We start from the raw sequence: 18495 nt of genomic DNA, 5'->3' as shown, positions 1-18495 counted from the left end.
AGCCAAAACATGGAAGGAGCCTAAATGTCCATCACCTGATGAATGGATCAAGAAGATGTGGTATATATTCACGATGGAGTACTACATGGCAATGAGAGGGAATGACATATGGCCCTTCGTAGGAAAGTGGATGGACCTTGAGGGTGTCATGCTGAGTGAAGTAAGCCAGGCAGAGAAGGACAAAAACCATATGTTTGCACTCATAGGTCTAGCAGGAAAACAAGAGAGACCTAATGGAGAACCAGGGGGAACGGAGGAGGGAGAGAGAGTTGGGGAGAGAGAGGGATGCAGAACTTGAGAGACTACTGAATGCTGAGAATGAACTGAGGGTTGGGGGGAGGGGGGAAGAGAGGTGGTGGTGATGGTGGAGGGCACTTGAGGGGAAGAGCACTGGGTGTTGTATGGAAAACAATTTGACAATAAAATATTAAAAAAAATAAAATAAATTTTAAAAATTATAAAAATTTTTAAAAAAGAACACACATCAAAGAAGCAAACATCTATAAATGGCCAATAAGCACATGAAAAGATGCTCAACATCATTAGCTATTAGGGAAATGCAGGTTAAGACTATGAGACACCACCTCACTGCCATTAGGATGATCACAGTCAAAAAAAAAAAAAAAAGACGATGATAAGACTGAGGAAGCTGTGGTGAAATTGGAAGGTCCTGCGCTACTGCCGGCAGGAAAATAAGAGGGCTCAGCACTCTGGAGAGCAGTCTGGCAGTTCCTGAAGTGATTAAACATACAGTTGCCACTGTGACCCAGAGACTCCACTTAAGGGTAAACACCCAAAAGAATGCAACCCAAGTGTGTCTTCACAGAAACGCATTCACGAGCACTCATACCAGTATTAGTTACAACAGCCAAAAGGGAAAAAGAACCATTCCCATCAACCGACAGAATAAAATGTGATATATCCGTATAATGGAATATGATTCAGCAGTAAAAAGAAATTAAGAACATACTTCTACATGTGACCACATGAATAAATCTTGAACACATTATGCTAAGGGAAACAAACTGGTCACAAAAGGCCATATATTGTACAACTACATTTAAATGAAAGGTCCATAATCGCAACATTAGAAACAATAATATAATAAGTAAACAGTAAAACAAAAATAGATTCATGGTCCTAGCTAACACAATGAAACCAAAAAAGGAACTAAAAGGTATACAGACTGGGAAAGAAGAAATAAAATGTTTTTATTCACAGATGACATGATAGTCTATGTAGAAAATCCCGAAGAATCAACAAAAGAATTCTTGGAATTAATAAGTGATCAAAACAGAGTTGCAAGATACAATGTAAATATACAAAAGTCAACCGCTTTCTTGTATACCAGCAATGAACAACGGAACTTTGAATTAAAAGCACAGTACCATTTACATTAGCCACCCTCCCCACCAAATGAGATACTTATGTATATTTCTAACAAAATGCATATAAGATCTATATGAGAAAAACCATGAAACTCTTCATGAATATGAAGGTCCAATATTGTCAGGATGTCAGTTCTTCCCAATTTGATGCACATATTCAATGCAGTCCCAATAAAAAGCCCCGCAAGTTATTTGTGGATATCGTCACACTGATTTCCAAAGTTTTTATGAAGAGGCAAAAGACCCTCTTGTATTGTAGCCAATACAATAAAGAAGAGAAGGACAAAGTGGGAGGACTGACACTACCCAACTTGAAGACTTACGGTAAAGCTAAGTTATGAAGGCTCTGTGGTGTTGGTGAAAGAACACTGATCACTGGGACAGACTGGAGAGTCCAGAAATGGACCCACACCAATAGAATCAACAGCTCACCAAAAAAGGACAGGGAATACAATGGAAAAAATGATAGTCTTTTCTACAATAGTCTTTTCTACAAATGTTACTCGAACAACTGAGCATGCAAAAAAACAAAAAAACAAAACCAAAAAAAAAAACGTCTAGGCACAGACCCTACATCCTTTATCAACAACTCAAAGTGGATCACAGACCTAAATACAAGTTTCTAGAACTCCTAGAGAATAACATAGGAAAAAATCTAGATGACCTGGGATTTAGCGATGACTTTCAGATATAATAGCGATGACTTTCAGATATAACACCAAAGACATATCCATGGAAGAAATAATTGATAAGCTACACTTCATTAAAATTAAATTTTTCTGCTCTGCAAAAGCCCTTGTCAAGAGAATAGAAAAAGGAGCTATAGACTGAGAGATGATATTTGCAAAAGACATATCTGATAAAGGTCTATTATTAAAAATCTACAAAGAACTCTTAAAAGTTAAAATAAGAAAACAAAGAACCCAATTAAAAATGGACCAAAGCGGGGCACCTAGGTGGCTCAGTCGTTTAAGCGTCTAACTTTGACTCAGGTCATAATCTTGCAGTTTGTGAGTTTGAGCCCCAATCGGGCTCTGTGCTGACCGCTCAGAGCCTGGAGCCTGCTTCGGATTCTGTGTCTCCCTCTCTCTCTGCCCCTCCCCTACTTGTGCTCTGTCTCTTTCTCTCTCCCAAAAACAAACATTAGAAAAAATTTAAATATCCAATGAAGACTTTTTATAAAGTCTAAATATGTTGCTGCATTATAAGACAGCCAGAAACATTATAAAGTGTTTTTATATTTTTCTTCAACAGGTTTGTTTAATTACTCCCACTACTAACTGCTGTTAAGTAGTCCAATTTTTATTGCTTCAATCATAGCATTTATGTCACAGAGAAGGAAAAACACAGAATGAGACATAATTTCAAATAAACGTTCACTTTTCATACTTTGGTCTGCACTTTTCCTTTTTTCCAGCTTTACTGAGCTATAGTTGCCATAATCATTTTTCATATTTTTAGGTACAGTAAGAACAAGTAGGCACCGAACTTGTGTTATGCATTATATCACTATGGTATTTGGGTCAGGTGCGGCGCCTTGTGGACTGGCTGGCCCGCTGACAAGAAGGCTTAGTCATGGGAGGCAGAGTCTTGCCCACAGTCCCATAGAGCTAGAAACCCCCGGACTAGAGAATAATAAAGGTGGGGGCAAGTTGGGATGCTTACTTCTCTTATGCTCACACCTGAAGGACGGGCCCTGGGGCACCCGGGCCAGCTCTCACGTGCCCTGGGCACGGGGACTCCGGGGACAGTGATGTAGGAAGGGCAGACCTGGGGCCTCAGCGTGGCCTCCACTCCTTGCCAATGAGCTGGCGCCCTCCCCGCCTAGGCCCCCTGTCGGCTCCGTCGCTCCCAGGTCTGGGCAGGCCCTTGCTCCAAGCAAGCTCGGAGGTCAGCGGTTGCAGACACAGAAATACCCGACGAGTCGAGTCCCCACAGGAGCAGACGTGACGACCTGCTTTCCCTGTTCCCAGCGGCTCCCTGGACGAGGGCGGCCCGGCCGGGCGGGGCCCTCCCCCAGCGCCGGCCCAGGGGTTGTGCTGGCCAGCACCGCCTCTGTTAACACAAGTTCTCACAACCGTGAGAGAAAGTGTAAGTTACTCAAAGGTTGGCCATTTTTACCTTCGAAGCAGACAGGACCCATTTCTTGTTGTTGCTAATGGCAACGTCTGTCACCCAGTCACTATGGCCCTGAAGAAAAGGAAAATAGAATTTTAACACGGAACTGGAGGAGACACCTTGAGGAACACAACAAAAACAGAAAACGCAAAGCTGGGACCCCAGAGATGCATACATTTAAGAGCAACCAACTGTGTTTCCCTGATGTCACCAGTGACATTTAAAGCGGGACAGAAAGTGCAAAGGTTGATGACGCATGCGTGTACTATGGCCCCGTGTGTGTGCATGGCTAACATAGCCCTCGGGAGTTTAGCGGGTGGAAGGAAAGTGACCAGAGTCCCAGCTGGTGCCAGAGCGCCACCTCTTGCAGGGTTTTGTTCGCTTTCTTTGTTCTGGGAAATACCGCTCCTATTGGAGGTCCTACTGGTGAGCAGGCTTTGCTTCAAGTAACAAACCTATCCACCGAGGCTCCAGCAAACGGGGGGCCATTTTCCTCAGGTAAAAAGGAGCTCAGAGGAGACAGGTACCATTGCCGGGTCAGACCCGGAATGACGTCAGGGCTCTGCATCAGCATCTTTATCATTCTTTGGCCTTCCCCTGCTAGAAAGAGGCAATGTGGAGGCAATGTGGTATACAGCATATGTATATATATGTATATGGCCTATGTATTATGTATATGCATATGGTATATGCATATGTAAATGGTATATGGTAGGAGGAAAGAGAGCAAGAGAGAAGTTAAATTCCTGTGCAGAACAAAAGGACAAAGGGTGGGAAAAGTAGAGAAGAGAACAGAACAACCGGAAAGGGGACAAAGGGACTTTTGGACACAAGGATGGTGAACATTCGGTTCTAAGCTGCTTATTTGCTGTGATGTAAACTCCCTTCACCTCCCCGAAAACCCTGGGAGAAGAGAACTCAAGACAGACCAGCCCTGGGAGCCTGAATGTTGTGGTGATCAAGGGGACACATTTGGGCCACAGGGAACAGAGGGACCAAAAGTCATGCATGCAAGTGTTCCCAGCCCAACCAGGAGACCACAAGACCGGGGGGATGCAGATATCTTGGGGTAGGAGGTCCTTGGCACAGAGGCCCTGCTGTAGCCGATCCTGGGACTCTGGATTCCTGCCGTGTGGGACAATCCGTGTCCTTACTATAGATAAGGGTTAAGTCTCCTCCGACTTACAAGCAAAGGCACTCGGCCGGTCCCACCACTGTGGAGCCCATTACTTCCTGCGTAGGCCTCATTATGGCCCTTTCTGTAGAGTCGTTTCTACGGTCCTTAGACACTTTCCACCTCTGAGCTCTAGCATTTGCTGTCACATTTGCCTGGAATGCCCTTCCCCAAGAGGCCTCTTCACCCAGGCTTCCTTTGCTCATACGCCACCTTCTCCAAGAAGCCCTCCCAGTGTGGATTACTCCTGGGGGTCTATTTCTATCACATCACCCTGTTGTGGTTTCTCCATCTCACTCGTCACTGTCAATGACTTTTTTGTTGGCTTCTGGTCTGTTCTCCACAGACGTGTCACCTCCCGTGGGGACATCGCGCTCTGTCTCACCACGGCTGTCTCCCCAGCACCCAGCGCCGGCACCCAGCATGACCCTCTATCTGACACTGACATTGGTACCTTCAAGGAGAGCTTCCGGTAGCCTTCTCCCACGTCCCAGATAGCCACAGTCCTGTCGAACCCTCCAGACACGAGAAAAGAGGCTACAACAAAAATGACAAAGTTTCAGGGGGCAGAGGGGGTCATCTTCCCCAGCCATCTGCTTCTTCCGTTGGTGAGGCCGGAGTGGGCTGAGGAAGCATTTGTGAAGGGCCACCATCATCCACTCTATGGACACTCCAACCCCTTCCTGGTGTGGCTCACGGTCTCCCAACCAGTTACAGCCAACTCTCAGGACTCACGGCAATGATGTTCTGTAAAGTCATCACAAGCACTGAATTAGTTAACTGTGAACAAGTTCTCCTAGGGGACACACAGGGTTAGGTTCCTATGAGGCTCTGGTCACACGTCATTAACTGATCAATACGTCGCCTTGCTTCATGTCTGCTTCTGTTTAAACACACTTTATTTGATACATATTGTTTACTCATTAGCACTACATATACGGCCATCAGTGCTACAGCTCATGCCCGGACCAAGCTTTTCCAACACGTGTGTTTTCCCGTAAGGCACGTCACTGCCTTGCACTTAGGAACACGGGACACAAGCACTTCAGCACTGTGCTTGAGGACTTTTTAAATGCAAAGTCACCAAAAAAAAAAAAAAAAAAAAAAAACCAAAACCCCACAAAATGCAAAATAACTAACTAGACCACAAAATGGACACTTTCCAATAAGAGAGCTGGAATGAGAAGGCCGAGGGCCGCCTTGTTCAACCTCAGCGGGACGTGTGCACAGGCCAACTCACACTTGCCCAGCTCTGTGCACATCCATAGTCCCCGCGGCATCATAGAAGTGCCGCAAGTATGGATTTCCAGTTACAAAGAAATTTTACCCAATGTGCTAATTCACAAATACGGAATGTGTGAGCAGTGATGACTGACTGTATGTAAGTCTGAACCCCCGAAACAAGGACGGGAGCTGTGGGACACCTCCTAATGGGGTCTGACTCACACAGACACTGCTTGTGAAGAGGAAGTGTTGTTCAAAGGCACCCTAGCATCTCTTGAGCCAGGCCCTGATTGCTTCTGGACTGGCTGGGTTCCCCTGAAACACAGGGTGAGCTCCACTCCCCACAAGAATGGGGGCGTCAAACATTTGGTTCCTGAGTGTCAAGAGCGGTCACTTCCCTGAGGCCAGTGGCCTAAGGCTGCGTCCTGTCTTCACTCCTGTTTGCATCTATGTCCCCTTTGTTTGGCAACAACTCCCCAGTTTCGCACGGGGAAATACCCCTCTCATACTTAGTTCTTCTGGTCACAGGGTACTAACTTGGACATGTAGCTGGGGGAGGGGGGCGGGGGAGCAAGTCACTCACACCTAGCCAATCAGAGCCTCCCAGCTCCTGCTGAAGTGACTGGTTCAGAGATGGGTGTGTGTCCCAAGCTGAGCCAATGAGAGACTTTCCCGGGACTTGTGCTGGTACCATCAAAAAGAAGGATCTTTCTCTGGGGCACCTGGATGGCTCAGGCGGTTACGCCTCCAGCTCTTGGTTACAGTTTAGGTCTGGATCTCACAGGTTTATCAGGCTCTGTGCTGACAGCATGGAGTCTGCTAGATATTCTGTCTCTTCTCTCTCTCTGCCCACCCCAACTCATGCTCGAGCTCTCTCTCTCTCTCAAAGTAAATAAATAAACTGAAGAAGAAGAAGAAGAAGAAGAAGAAGAAGAAGAAGAAGAAGAAGAAGAAGAGGAGGAGGAGGAGGAGGGGGGGGGGGGGGGGGGGGGGGGGGGGGGGGGGGGGAGGAGGGTCTCTCTTCCTCCAGGACTGGCTCCCTAACAGCATTGTCCTTGTGTCTGGACCCAGCCTACTCTTGGACTCTCGGGGGTTAATAAACATCTCTGGCAGCTAGGCCACATTTAAGCTGAACCTTAAGGAAAGTCCATGTGCACGGAGCATGAGGACCTCTGCTCTGGCGCTCTGACACGTGTGACACCCTTCTACGTGTTGACTACTCACTGTCTCTGGCAAAGCGGCAGGAGCTCACAGAACCTTCATGGCCCTGCGTCAGAGTCACACAGGCTCCACTGTTTCGAAACTCCCCTGTATGGACATTCCATATTTTTAAGGTTTTATCCCAAGAGCTTGTACACAGGAAATGGCCACTGGAGGTAAAACAGCAGTTGGAGATCGCACTGGAATGCGCCCTGAAACACAGATAGAAGGGTGCGCTCATTAGCACCACACGCCTGGAGGATCCGAGGACACGCCTGACGGGATAGGAGGGCCTTGGAGCTGATCCCCTGTGACCCAAATGGACCTCATTCCTTCGGTCACCGCCTACCGTGGTCCAGATCTTAACTGTCTGCATCCCACCATTTCAGGATGTGTCAATCATGATACTGACATTTTGTGTGGGGCAAATCCTTGTGGTAGGGGGTTGTCCTGCACATCGTTGGGTGCCTAGCAGCATCCCTGGGCTCTACCCACAGATCCCAGTGCCTCCTACACCCAACTGTGGCAATTAAAAATGTCTCTAGATGTCGGCAAATTGTCCACCGGGGGAGAAAGTTGACCCTGGTGGAGAACCACAGCACGAGTTAGAGCTACCTGAGACTTGAGGAAAAGAGCAACTGAACATCTGTTCGTGGGGGTTCAGGTTGGTGCTGGGCCACGCTCACCAGGTGGGTTTCTCCTGCTCACCCCCTTCCTTCGCTCCGAGCCACGAGCCACGAGCCACGGAGGATCGGCTCGTCCCCCTCCTCCCCCACCCCCCTTGCCCCCTGCCCCTCCCCTTCCCAACTGCTCCCTCTTTTCTCTCTCCCTCTCTTCTCATCTGCCTTTGGTATCCTTAAAGCATATCTTAATGTTGTGCATTTAATTAATAAAGTTTTAAATCATCCATTCTCAATTTTTGTATGTCTTTTTTTTAAAGGGGGGGAAGAATCTGTCAGAATTTTGCTGTTTCTGTTGTCTTTGTGATCCTCAAAGTATTTTCCCCCTGAATCACATCCTCTGTTATAAACAGTTTTTAAGAGACCCTATAACATAACCAAGCATCTCTGAGTAGCCTGGGTCATAAAATCCAGGAAAGCTTGGACAAAACTGTTCTCTCGAGCTCAGGTCAGAGTTTTGGGCTGTGTTTCAGTTCTTTGTAACGCACAGACTAAGATCAAAGGAGAAGAAATGTCAACTTCCCAGAGGTGTCCAGGGGAAAATGTTCCAAATCCCTGTGGCTCTTAGGCTAAGAATCAGCCCAGCATACACTGGAGAGGGATAAAAAGCCTTCCTCAGAAGGGATTGGGATTTAAGCCAGGGCTATCTCTATTTTCCAGGATGGGGCTCTCATTTCCAATAAATTCCACTTCTTGTGAAAGATCTTTGTACTTTGGTGGCTGGATGGCTCAGTCGGTTGAACGCCCGAATTCAGTTCAGGTCACGAATTTGCGGTTTGTGAGTTCGAGCCCAGCATCAGGCTCTGTATTGACAGCTCGGAGCCTGGAGCCTGCTTGGAATTCTGTTCCTCCCTTGCTCGCACTCTGTTTCTCTGTCTCTCAAAAATAAATAAAAATTTAAAAATTGTTTAAAAAGATCATTATATTCAATACAAAAGTTGGGGAAAGTGCTTATATCGCACTTGTTTCTGGACAAGATGGAATAGATGGACTTTTCCCTATTCCTCCTGCTAAGGACACCTAACGATCTGGGCATTTGTAAAGCAAACAGAAGCCTAGGAAAGACGAGACAGGAAGGCAGACCAGCATGACGTCTTGGGACCCAAGAATGGCATGATGTGAGTCCCTAGAGTTTTATTTTTCTTCATATATCCTGAATAGTGGAAAAGCTTGTAACCCAAAAAATAATGGGGAAAATTAAAAGGACCTCAAGAGAAGTCTTTTCTCCCTAACCAAAGGGGTAGCCTAGCAAGACAGAAAACTTTCAGGCACTACCCACCTTACTCTAACCAAACACCTCAGGATTTTATGATACAGGCTACTCGAAGATGCTCATGTATGTTTATGCATCTCATTCCCACCCCTGTCAGCAAGGGCCCAAAAGGGACCTTGACTGTTACATTTTCCAGGCCCTACTGACGTAGCCTGCTAGACCGAGACTCTAAGACTGAGAGTTTCCTAATGTAATTAATGCACAAAATGTCCATAACACAACAGAAATCACGCATCATACTAACAGCCAGAATAAGCTCACTGTGAATGAAAAGATTAATCAATAGATGCTGAACATTGAGATGACACAGATACTAGAACTATCTGACAATGATTTTTAAGCAATTACCATAAAAATGCTTTATGGACAATTATAATCATGCTTGAAACAGATGAAAAGGTAGAGAGCCTTAGCGAAGAAATAGAAGATGCGATGAAGAACCAAATGGAAATTTTAGAACTGGAAAATACGGGAACCAAATTAAAAATTCAATGAAAAAGACAGAGCAAAGAAACCGTGAATATGAAGACAGACAATATAAATTAACCAATGCAAAAAAAAATGACAGGAAAAAAACCAGCCTGTGTGACTATAACAAAGGATCTAAAAATTGTGTCCTCACTCAGAGTTCCAGAGGGAAAGGAGGAAAAGGTAGCACTAAGAAAGTAACCAAAGAGATTATGTCTGGGGGCGCCTAGGTGGCTCAGTCAGTTCAATATCCAACTCTTAATTTTGGTTCAGGTCATGATGTCCTGGTTTCATGGGTTGATCTCATGAGCCCATGATCTCAAGAGCCCATGTTGGGCTCTGTGCTGATAGTGTGGAGCCTGCTTGGGACTCTCTCTCTCTGTCTCTGCCCCTCCCCTGTTCCCTCTCTCTCTCTCCCAAACATACATACATACATACAAGCAAGTTAATTAAGTAAATAAGTAAGTAAGTAAATAAATAAATAAATAAAAACATTTTTAAAAAGAGATTATGTCTGAAATTGTACCAAATTTGGCAAAAGACATAAACGTTCAGATTCAAAAAGCTAAGTGAAACGCAAGTAGGATGAACTCAAAGAAATCTACACCCTGACACATCATAATTAGACTTCTAGTGCAAACCTTGGTCTTGGAGTTGTAAATTCAAGCCCCACGTTGGGGGTATGAGTTTGAGCCCCACACTGGGAGTAAGGATTACTTTAAAAATATTGAATTAAAGGGGCACCTGGGTGCCTCAGTTGGTTAAGTATCCAACTCTTGATTGTGGCTCAGGTCATGATTTCACATTGTGGAGCCTGCAGTAACTCAGTAATGCTGTCAAGAGAGAAAGAGAGGCAGGAAGGAAGGGAAACCGAATGGCTACAAGACAGGCAGGAGAGATTTGTCACTACATATCCATTTGCTCCTTTTTCATTTTGTACCGTGTTGCATGTTTTGCATCTTCAAAAAGTAAATTACATATTTTTGAAATAAAAATATGCAAGGTCCCTTGCTCAAAAAGGAAGAACTTAAGGACATTGAGAGCAGAGCATTAAATCAAGGGCGGGGCCCTGTGTAACTTCAGAGGCTGCAGCCCTGGCCCCTGGCACCGAAAATCTTCACCTCTATATATTGTTGCTACAAATTATATTTCAAAAAAAAAATCATACATTTGGATTGATCAAAAATATCAATAGGGGCTTCTGGGTGGCTCAGTCAGTTAAGCATCCAACTTCAACTTCGGTCATGATCTCACTTTGTGAGTTTGATCTCCATGTCGGGCTCTGTGCTGACAGCTCAGAGCCTGGAGCCTGCTTCCGATTCGGTGTCTCCCTCTCTCTCTCTCTCTGCCCCTCCTCCGCTCATACTCTATCTCACTCCCAAAAGTGAATATTTTTTTTAAATAATAAAAAATTTAAATACCAATAAAGGGGCCCCTTGAGTGGCTCAGTAGGTTAAGCATCTGACTCTTGGTTTGAGCTCAGGTCATGATCTCACATTTCGCAGGTTCAAGCCCCGAATCAGGCTCTGTGATAACAGTGTAGAGCCTGTTTGGAATTCTCTCTCTCCCTCTCTCTGCTCCTCCCCTGCTCACGCTGCTCTCTCTCTCTCTCTCTCTCTCTCTCTCTCTGTTTCTCTATCTCTCTCTCCTCCCCTTTCTTTTGAAATAAATAAACCTAAAAAAATTACCAATAAACATTTTGCTCCTTTCCCTTTCCACGCGCATGAGGAAAACAGAACGGAATGGACTATGACCCAGCTGGAACTGCGCCCCACCCCCACTGCGCTAAGGAAGCGTCCCACAGCGCCCCCACTAGGTTTCCACCGGAGTCACTGTCAGTAGCAGAGCATGCGCAGAGCACCCATCACATGGCCTGCGCTAAGGCCCCTCCCAGGTGTGATCTCGCTCAGATCTCACCTCTGCTCGGTCTGCAGGTGAGCACACTAAGGTCCAAAGTCACACAGAATATGGACCTGCACGCTCTTTTTTTTTAATTTTAATGTTTTTATTCATTTTTGAGAGACAAAGCACTAGCAGGAGAGGGGCAGAGAGAGACAAGAATCCAAAGCAGGCTCCAGGCTCAGAGCTGTCAGCACAGAGCTGGATGCGGGGCTCAAACCCATGAACCATGAGATCATGACCTGAGCCAAAGTCGGACGCTTAACCAACTGAGCCACCCAGGTGCCCCTGAGCCTACACACTCTTAACCCCTGGCCAAACCTCCATGGGACTGAGCAGAGCACGTGGGGTGTCGGGGCACATACGCCTTCCAGGACCCTGACTCCAGGCTGGCTCAAGGGGACCGGCCCCCACACTGGGTGGTGGCCGCCTGCCAGGTAACCCTTGCAGGCCCTGGATTATAGGACCTTCCCATCTCACAGGAGACGCTGGAAATTCACACTTAGGAGGGAGGTGGGGAGCTCTGCACAATGTTTTCCAGCGTTGGCTCACATGGAAACAAATGCCTTTGAGGCCTGATCCTGCCCACAAGCTGCAGCTAGGGGAGCCCCCACCCCCACCGCCGGCCTGCCTCCTTCACTTTCTCCATCTCCAGCCTCCTCCCGCCAAGCTGGAGAAGCCTCATGTGGCCGGACGTGAGCAGGTCGAATCCAGGAGGGCCTGAATGGGGTCCACCCCGCCTCTCTGCTGCAGGATGAGGCCCCTCCTCACTTGGTGATGGTGAGCAGCGTGGCCTGGGATGTAATATCCCAGATCTTGATGCTTTTGTCCAGTGAGACGGAAGCCACCTTCTGGCTGCCGGGGTCAAAGCAGCAAGCCGTGAGGGAGCGGCTGTGATGACCTGAGAGGCACAGGAAAGCAGCTCGTCACCCGGCATTCCACATTCCAGCCGCGAGCTCCGCCCGGCCCACCAGCTCCCACTACTCCCCCAGACGGCGACAATATTACAGAAACACAATTCCGGTTTCACGCGGGACTCTTCCCTTGCACGGACATCCCCAGTCGCCCACTGTGTGCCAGGCTCAGAACCAGAAGCACGAACAGGGCTCCCAGTCTGATGGGGAGACGCCTTCGTGCAAGCGACAACCCCCAGCGAGTCAGGGGCCATGAGAGAGGTGCGAGAGGTGCGCAGCGGGCCGTGTTTCCTGGCTCAGCCCCGACAGGTCCAGGAGGGGCGCTAAAAGTTAGCCGGGGGAACAGAATAGGAAGAGGGCTCTGGGCAGAAGGAACGGCCACAGGGCTGGAGGTCGGACAGAGGGGGGAGAAGTGTGGGGTGCAACTAGAACCTGGGTGGGGAGGCCGGGGAGGGCATGAGGGGGCACAGGAAAGGGGAGGTGCAAGCCGTGGGGCAGTGCCCATGCCACAGGTCCGTGCTGATACACATGATCACAGGTGCACATGGGATGTAGGGTTGGGGTGTGCGTGCACACACGTGTGCACACACATGCATGCACACACACGTGCCTGCACACACAGAGGCAATAGAAACACCTTGCGTAACTATTGTACGGTGTCACAACCAGAAAATTGATGTGTGATAATTATTATATAATATATATAATATATAATAAAATATTATTATATTTTAAGTTTATTTATTTGAGAGAGAGAGAGCATGTGCGCAGGGGAGAGAGAGGGAGAGAATCCCAAGCAGGCCCCGTGTTGTCAGCACCATGCCAGACTTGGGGCTTGATCCCACAAACCATGAGATCACAACCTGAGCTGAAATCAAGAGTCAGACACTCAACTGACTGAACCATCCAGGTGCCCCTTTTATCTTTATATTTTAAAAATACATATAAAAACATTATAAAGGCTGAGCCTTCCCTCAATAAAAGACTGAGCTTTAAAAGTCTGCATGACATTGGAACAGGGCGCTTTTTCATTTGTTACAAACAGGGGGTTAGTTGGAAAAGCCCTCACTCATGAGTACCAGTCCTGGTTTTAACTGCTGGTGTTCTATCAATGAATGTCTGTCGTAACGATGTGGCTCATTAAAGCGTCACCAAATAGGGCGGTCAGAGGTCACTGTCAGTCATGTGACAAGCAGCTGTTCCCATCACAGACAGAACAGAGCAGGGGGCCCATGCAAACTCACTTTTGATGTGTGACACAGTGGTGGCATTTTCCGCATCTGTTATACAGATTCCGCGATCCAAGTCCAAGGCTGAGACCACGTATTTACCATCAGGAGAAAACTTACAGGAGGCAATGAAGGTTTCATGACTGGTCTTCCACTGAATAGGGCAACAATCAAAACGTTGTTTTCGCTCTAGCCCAGCTGTCCAGTAGAACTTTCTGTGATGACAGAAATGTTCCATCTAGGCGCTGTCTACCATACTAGTCTCTGGCCACATGTGGCCGTTGAGTACTTGTGATGGGCTAGTGCAGATAAGGAACTGAATTTTTAAGTTCATTTAGTTTTAACTAATTAAATTAATAAATGCAATTCATTAAGCCGTGTCCAGGACAGATGGATCAGGACAGACAGAGCACCTAGGGGGCCTGGCAGCAAGGTTCTAGGAATGGCCAACTTTACTCCTGTTCAGTTTGGTAAACAAGAGTTTACTGAGAATCTGCCATGTGCCTGGCACTATGGACAAGACACTGCAGCCCCTTGGGCATCTCGCAATCCCTTGGGACAGGCTGGCCCCAAACCCCATGAAGGGGACACCAAGCTGCTCCACATTCTAGGAAAGGAGGATCTCTCTGTATGTTATAGATGATGGTATTGCCATAGCGACAGTTTTAAAATGTGCCCACGAATCCTTTGACAGTCCTCCCTCCAAAAAGTGGAGCCTAACTCCCCACCTCTTGAGCATGAGCTGGACTTGGTGACTCACTTCTAATGAACTGAATATGGCAGAAGTGACTGCGTGTGACTAGGTCCTAAAAGAAACCATGGCTTTCTCCTGGCTCTGTTTTGGATCACTTACTCTGGGGAGGTAAACTCAAGCAGCCCTGTGGAGACACCCAAGTGGAGAGCAACTGAGGGCTCCTGCCAAAGCCATCTGGGAGTGCCGTCTTGGAAGGAGAGCCTTCAGATGATCATAACCCCAGATGACATCTTAACTGTGACCTCATAAGAAACTTGAACCAGGGACGCGTGGGTGGCTCAGTCAGTTAAGCCTCTGACTCTTGGTTTTGGCTCAGGTCACAATCTCATAGTTCGTGAGTTCAAGCCTTACATCAGGCTCTGCACTGACAGCACAGAGCCTGCCTGGGATTCTCTCCCTCCCTCTCTCTCTGCCCCTCCTCTGCCTCTCAAAATAAATAAACTTTTAAAAGAAATTTGTTTTAAATAAGAAACGTGAGCCAGAACCACCCAGCTAAGAGGCTCCTAGATTTCTGACTGTCAGAAACCATGAGATAATAAGTGTTTGTTGTTTCAAGCTGTGAAGGTTTGGCCTAAGTTGTCAAGCAGTCGTGGAAAACTGACTCAGCCCTAGAGTTCGCAAGTGGCGTGGATCACTTGTGCAACAAAAATAAGTAAAAGTACCATGAAGAAGTGTAAAGAAGAGAAAGAAAAGCATTTCAACTAGAAAAACTGGCTAGAGACAAGAGCAACAAATTCACAAGAGAAGAAATAAACGTTTGGAAAAATGCTCAAAGTCAGGAGTAATCAATATTCGTCTCATTTTCTATCTACCCAAATTGGCTAAAAAAATTGTTTTTAAATCACAGTATGTGGCATGTAAGGGGGTGAGCTCTCTTCCAGCGCCTCAGATAAGAGTTGGCACAGATGTCTAGATGACCATCTTTAAAACTCTATGTTTCTATATCAAATTAGCAATAAAATCCAGCTCTATTTTCTTAAAAATATTGGATCATACGTATCAAAAATTATATGCAAAGTTTCCTTGTCATGGCATTGTTCATGATAGAGAAAAGTGAAACAGCCCCGGCGGCCTGTAACAGGGGACAGTGAAGCACCCTAACTTATCCAAACCACGGAATCGATGCATCCGTTAAGAGATGACGCTGATGTTACTTACTTACCCATCTGGTTTTTAAGCGGGGGGAAAAGTCAAGATCCAGAAGTTCGCACAGAACCGTGCCCTGTTGTTAACAGAACACACCTGCCTGTGTTCATGTGGAAATGTAAGCAGACATAGCAAAAGAGTGGCCAAGATATTAAGTATCATCTCTGGGGTTTTTATAGTGAAGTAAACTGATCTTTGCACTAAGAACAGAGGAGCACAGGAGGAGCGAGGGGCAGCTCCCTGGGGGGCCCCTTCGGCAGGGCCACGGCTGCCTGGGCACCGGACAGAGAGAGGGAGTCTCAGGCTGGTTTGGATGGATTGACGGATGGTGGCCCCTCCAAGATGGGGAGATGACCCTCCCCAGACGCTCATGCTTTGGCCACGTGGCCTTTGTCCCATGGCCTGAGCTCGACTGCCCGCCCCATCGAATCCCAACACCCCACAGAGGAGGGTCTCTTGGCCTGTGCAGCTCCCTCAGCCTGGAACGCGATGGCCCTTTCTCCCCTACCCCGACCCTGGCTTCTTCCGGGTATCCAAGCCCCTCCCATCCTTCCGGTGGAAGCCCTCCTCTGCCGGCCCCAGGAAGCTTTCCTTCCTCGATACCCACCATCCGTCATCTGGGGTCCCAGAGACAATTCTCCTTTTCTGAAAGACTGGTTTCCCTCCCCACCCCAGGCCAGCCCAAGGCCCCCCACCCCCAAGGCCCCATGGGGCACGGGGCACACTCACCAGCAGCTTGCCTGTCTCGAGGTCCCAGGCCCTCACTGTTTTGTCATAGGACGCTGCAATCATTCTGCCAAGAAAGTGGCCCAGACAGTTATGGCTACAGGTTCTATGAAAAAAAATCTGGAAAATTCTTCATAGAAAACTTCTATAACTTAGGACTAAGATTGCAAGTAATACTGGACTCTTTCTCAGGATGCTCCTGGCCCCTCCATGAGCCTCACCGAAAACGGTCAGAACCTCACACCAAGGCATCACAGCATGGCCTTCCCGAATCCCTCGGCCACACAGATACGTTCTGTCATACTTAGGGCATTAACGGGCCGTTTCTTCTCTTCTGAGAACGACTGTCTTCTTCTGAGGGGACACCTACGCTCACGGGGACCAACCGTTCTCTGCTCACGTCTTTTTATAGGAAAACACTGACGGCTCACTTTGTTCTGTACACTTAGTGAAAATAACATAAGTGTACCTTTGTACATAATAATATCATGTACCTTTCTTCCACCGCATGCTTCTGTGGTAGTCGTGTCCCCCATATCACGTAAATACCCACATTGGGTTTTACTAGCTTTGGGTTTTTTCTTAAAATTTTAATGTTTTTTAATATTTTAATTAAATGTTTTAATGTTTAATGGTTTTTTTCTTAATTTTTTTAATGTTTAATGAGCTGTCGGCACAGAGCTCAACATGGGACTCAAACTCATGGAGCACGAGATGATGAGCTGAGCCAAAGCCGGACGCCTAACCGACTGAGCCACCCAGGCGCCCCAGTTTTTACTAACTTTGTGGGTGGCTCAGTTCATGCTCTCACAGCTCGTGAGGTCGAGCCCCACATTGGGCTCTCTGCTACCTGCATGGAACCTGCTTTGGCTCCTCCCCCCCTCCCCCCCTCTCTGCCCCTCCCCAGTTTGTGCTTTCTCTATGTCTCAAACATAAATAAAAACATTAAAACAAAATTTTAAGTAAATCTATTTTAAAGCAAAGCCCTTGTTTTAAAGGCGCATTTCACATGCTCTCAGAGGCTTAAGCAATGCTTCCCAGAGGCTGTGGTGGGCGCGCCGCTGCCTCCATTTCCCCTGTGAGGCCGCCTGGGGCTCAGTCGCCAGCGGCCCCTTGCAGCTTCCGCAGCAGAAGCAACTCTGTGAAGAAAATGCGGGCTGGCTTTGTCTTCGCCACAGTGCGGGTGGTCGTCTTAGCGCTTGGCATCTGCCGGGCTGTCACAGCCCCTTGGCTCTCACAGCGAAACGTGGGAACCGTGGGGACGGGCGCCGGCGAATAGGAGTGTGTTTGCCACTAAAACAGAAAACCGTCCCTGGCCGGCCTCCTCACCCCTCCTGACTTGTGCCAGACGCGGGGAAGGTCACCTTTTGCTGTCAGCCGTCACGCTGCACTCTGAAACAGGAGCACTGGGCCTGGGCTCAAAGTCCCGAATGACTGTGCCGTCCACGGCGTCCTCGAGTCAACAGGAGAGAGGGAGAGACAGGTCACCGAGCCGTTGGTGCGAGTCGTGAACGGGGCTCAACGGCAGCCCCGAGCTTGTCTACACAGCAAAGTATGAGAATCCGTGGTCCTGTGCCCCTCACCCTGCTCAAGAGGGCAAAAGGACTTTCCAGTCCCTTCCCCAGAGCAGCAAGGACACCCCGCCACCCACGGCATCCCTGGAAAACTCCCCCTCAGCTGCACAGGCTCCAGCCGGCAACGGGCCACTCTGGGGACAGAGCTGCAGACGATTTTCTCCATGGCGACTGGCCAAAGAGGCTTTGCAGAATCCGCAACACCTTTCAAGAACTTTTTAAAAGTTCATACACTTTGACCCAGCAATGCTTCTAGTCAGAACTGTGGTTGCAAAGACTTATGTGTGGAAAGGTTCGTCATGTGTGTGAGGGGGAGGGCGAAACACAGAGGCACCGGTCCGCGTCACCGCCAGGGAGCGGCTGCGACAAAGCCCAGCACGCCAGCGGTGGGGACCAGCAGCTGTTAGCAGGCTGCGGGTTAATAATAGGAGCGCCTGGGGGGCTCAGTCGGCTGAGCGTCCGACCTCAGCTCAGGTCGTGATCTCATGGTTTTCAAGTTCGAGCCCTGCATCGGGGCTCCCTAATGTTAGCGTAGAGCCTGTTTCAGATCCTCTGTCTCTTTTAAAAAAATTACTAGAGGGGCACCCGGGTGGCTCAGTCAGTTAAGCGTCCGACTTCGGCTCAGGTCATGATCTCATGGTTCATGGGTTTGAGCCCCGGGTTGGGCTGAGCTCAGAGCCTGAAGCCTGTTTCAGATTCTGTGTCTCCCTCTCTGTCTGCCCCTCCCC

The 18495-nt window shown here is 47.9% G+C and overlaps 1 protein-coding gene across 1 annotated transcript in view; it reads right to left on the bottom strand.

Moving 5' to 3' along the window:
• WDR88 (WD repeat domain 88) overlaps positions 1-18495 on the bottom strand; it is a 38258-nt gene that overhangs the window by 2426 nt on the left and 17337 nt on the right. Inside the window, exons 3-9 of the mRNA XM_029925785.1 lie at positions 17558-17646; positions 16197-16260; positions 13583-13721; positions 12196-12325; positions 7129-7316; positions 5135-5217; positions 3510-3578 (exon numbers count right to left, since the gene is read on the bottom strand). Coding sequence (XP_029781645.1) covers positions 3510-3578; positions 5135-5217; positions 7129-7316; positions 12196-12325; positions 13583-13721; positions 16197-16260; positions 17558-17646 — 762 coding nt within the window. The remainder of the gene's footprint in view (positions 1-3509; positions 3579-5134; positions 5218-7128; positions 7317-12195; positions 12326-13582; positions 13722-16196; positions 16261-17557; positions 17647-18495) is intronic.

This window comes from Suricata suricatta, chromosome 16, assembly GCF_006229205.1.
Source record: "Suricata suricatta isolate VVHF042 chromosome 16, meerkat_22Aug2017_6uvM2_HiC, whole genome shotgun sequence".
Classification (NCBI taxonomy): Eukaryota; Metazoa; Chordata; class Mammalia; order Carnivora; family Herpestidae; genus Suricata; species Suricata suricatta.
The sequence above is the reverse complement of the archived record's forward strand: the minus strand, read 5'-3'. Positions and strand labels throughout refer to the sequence as shown.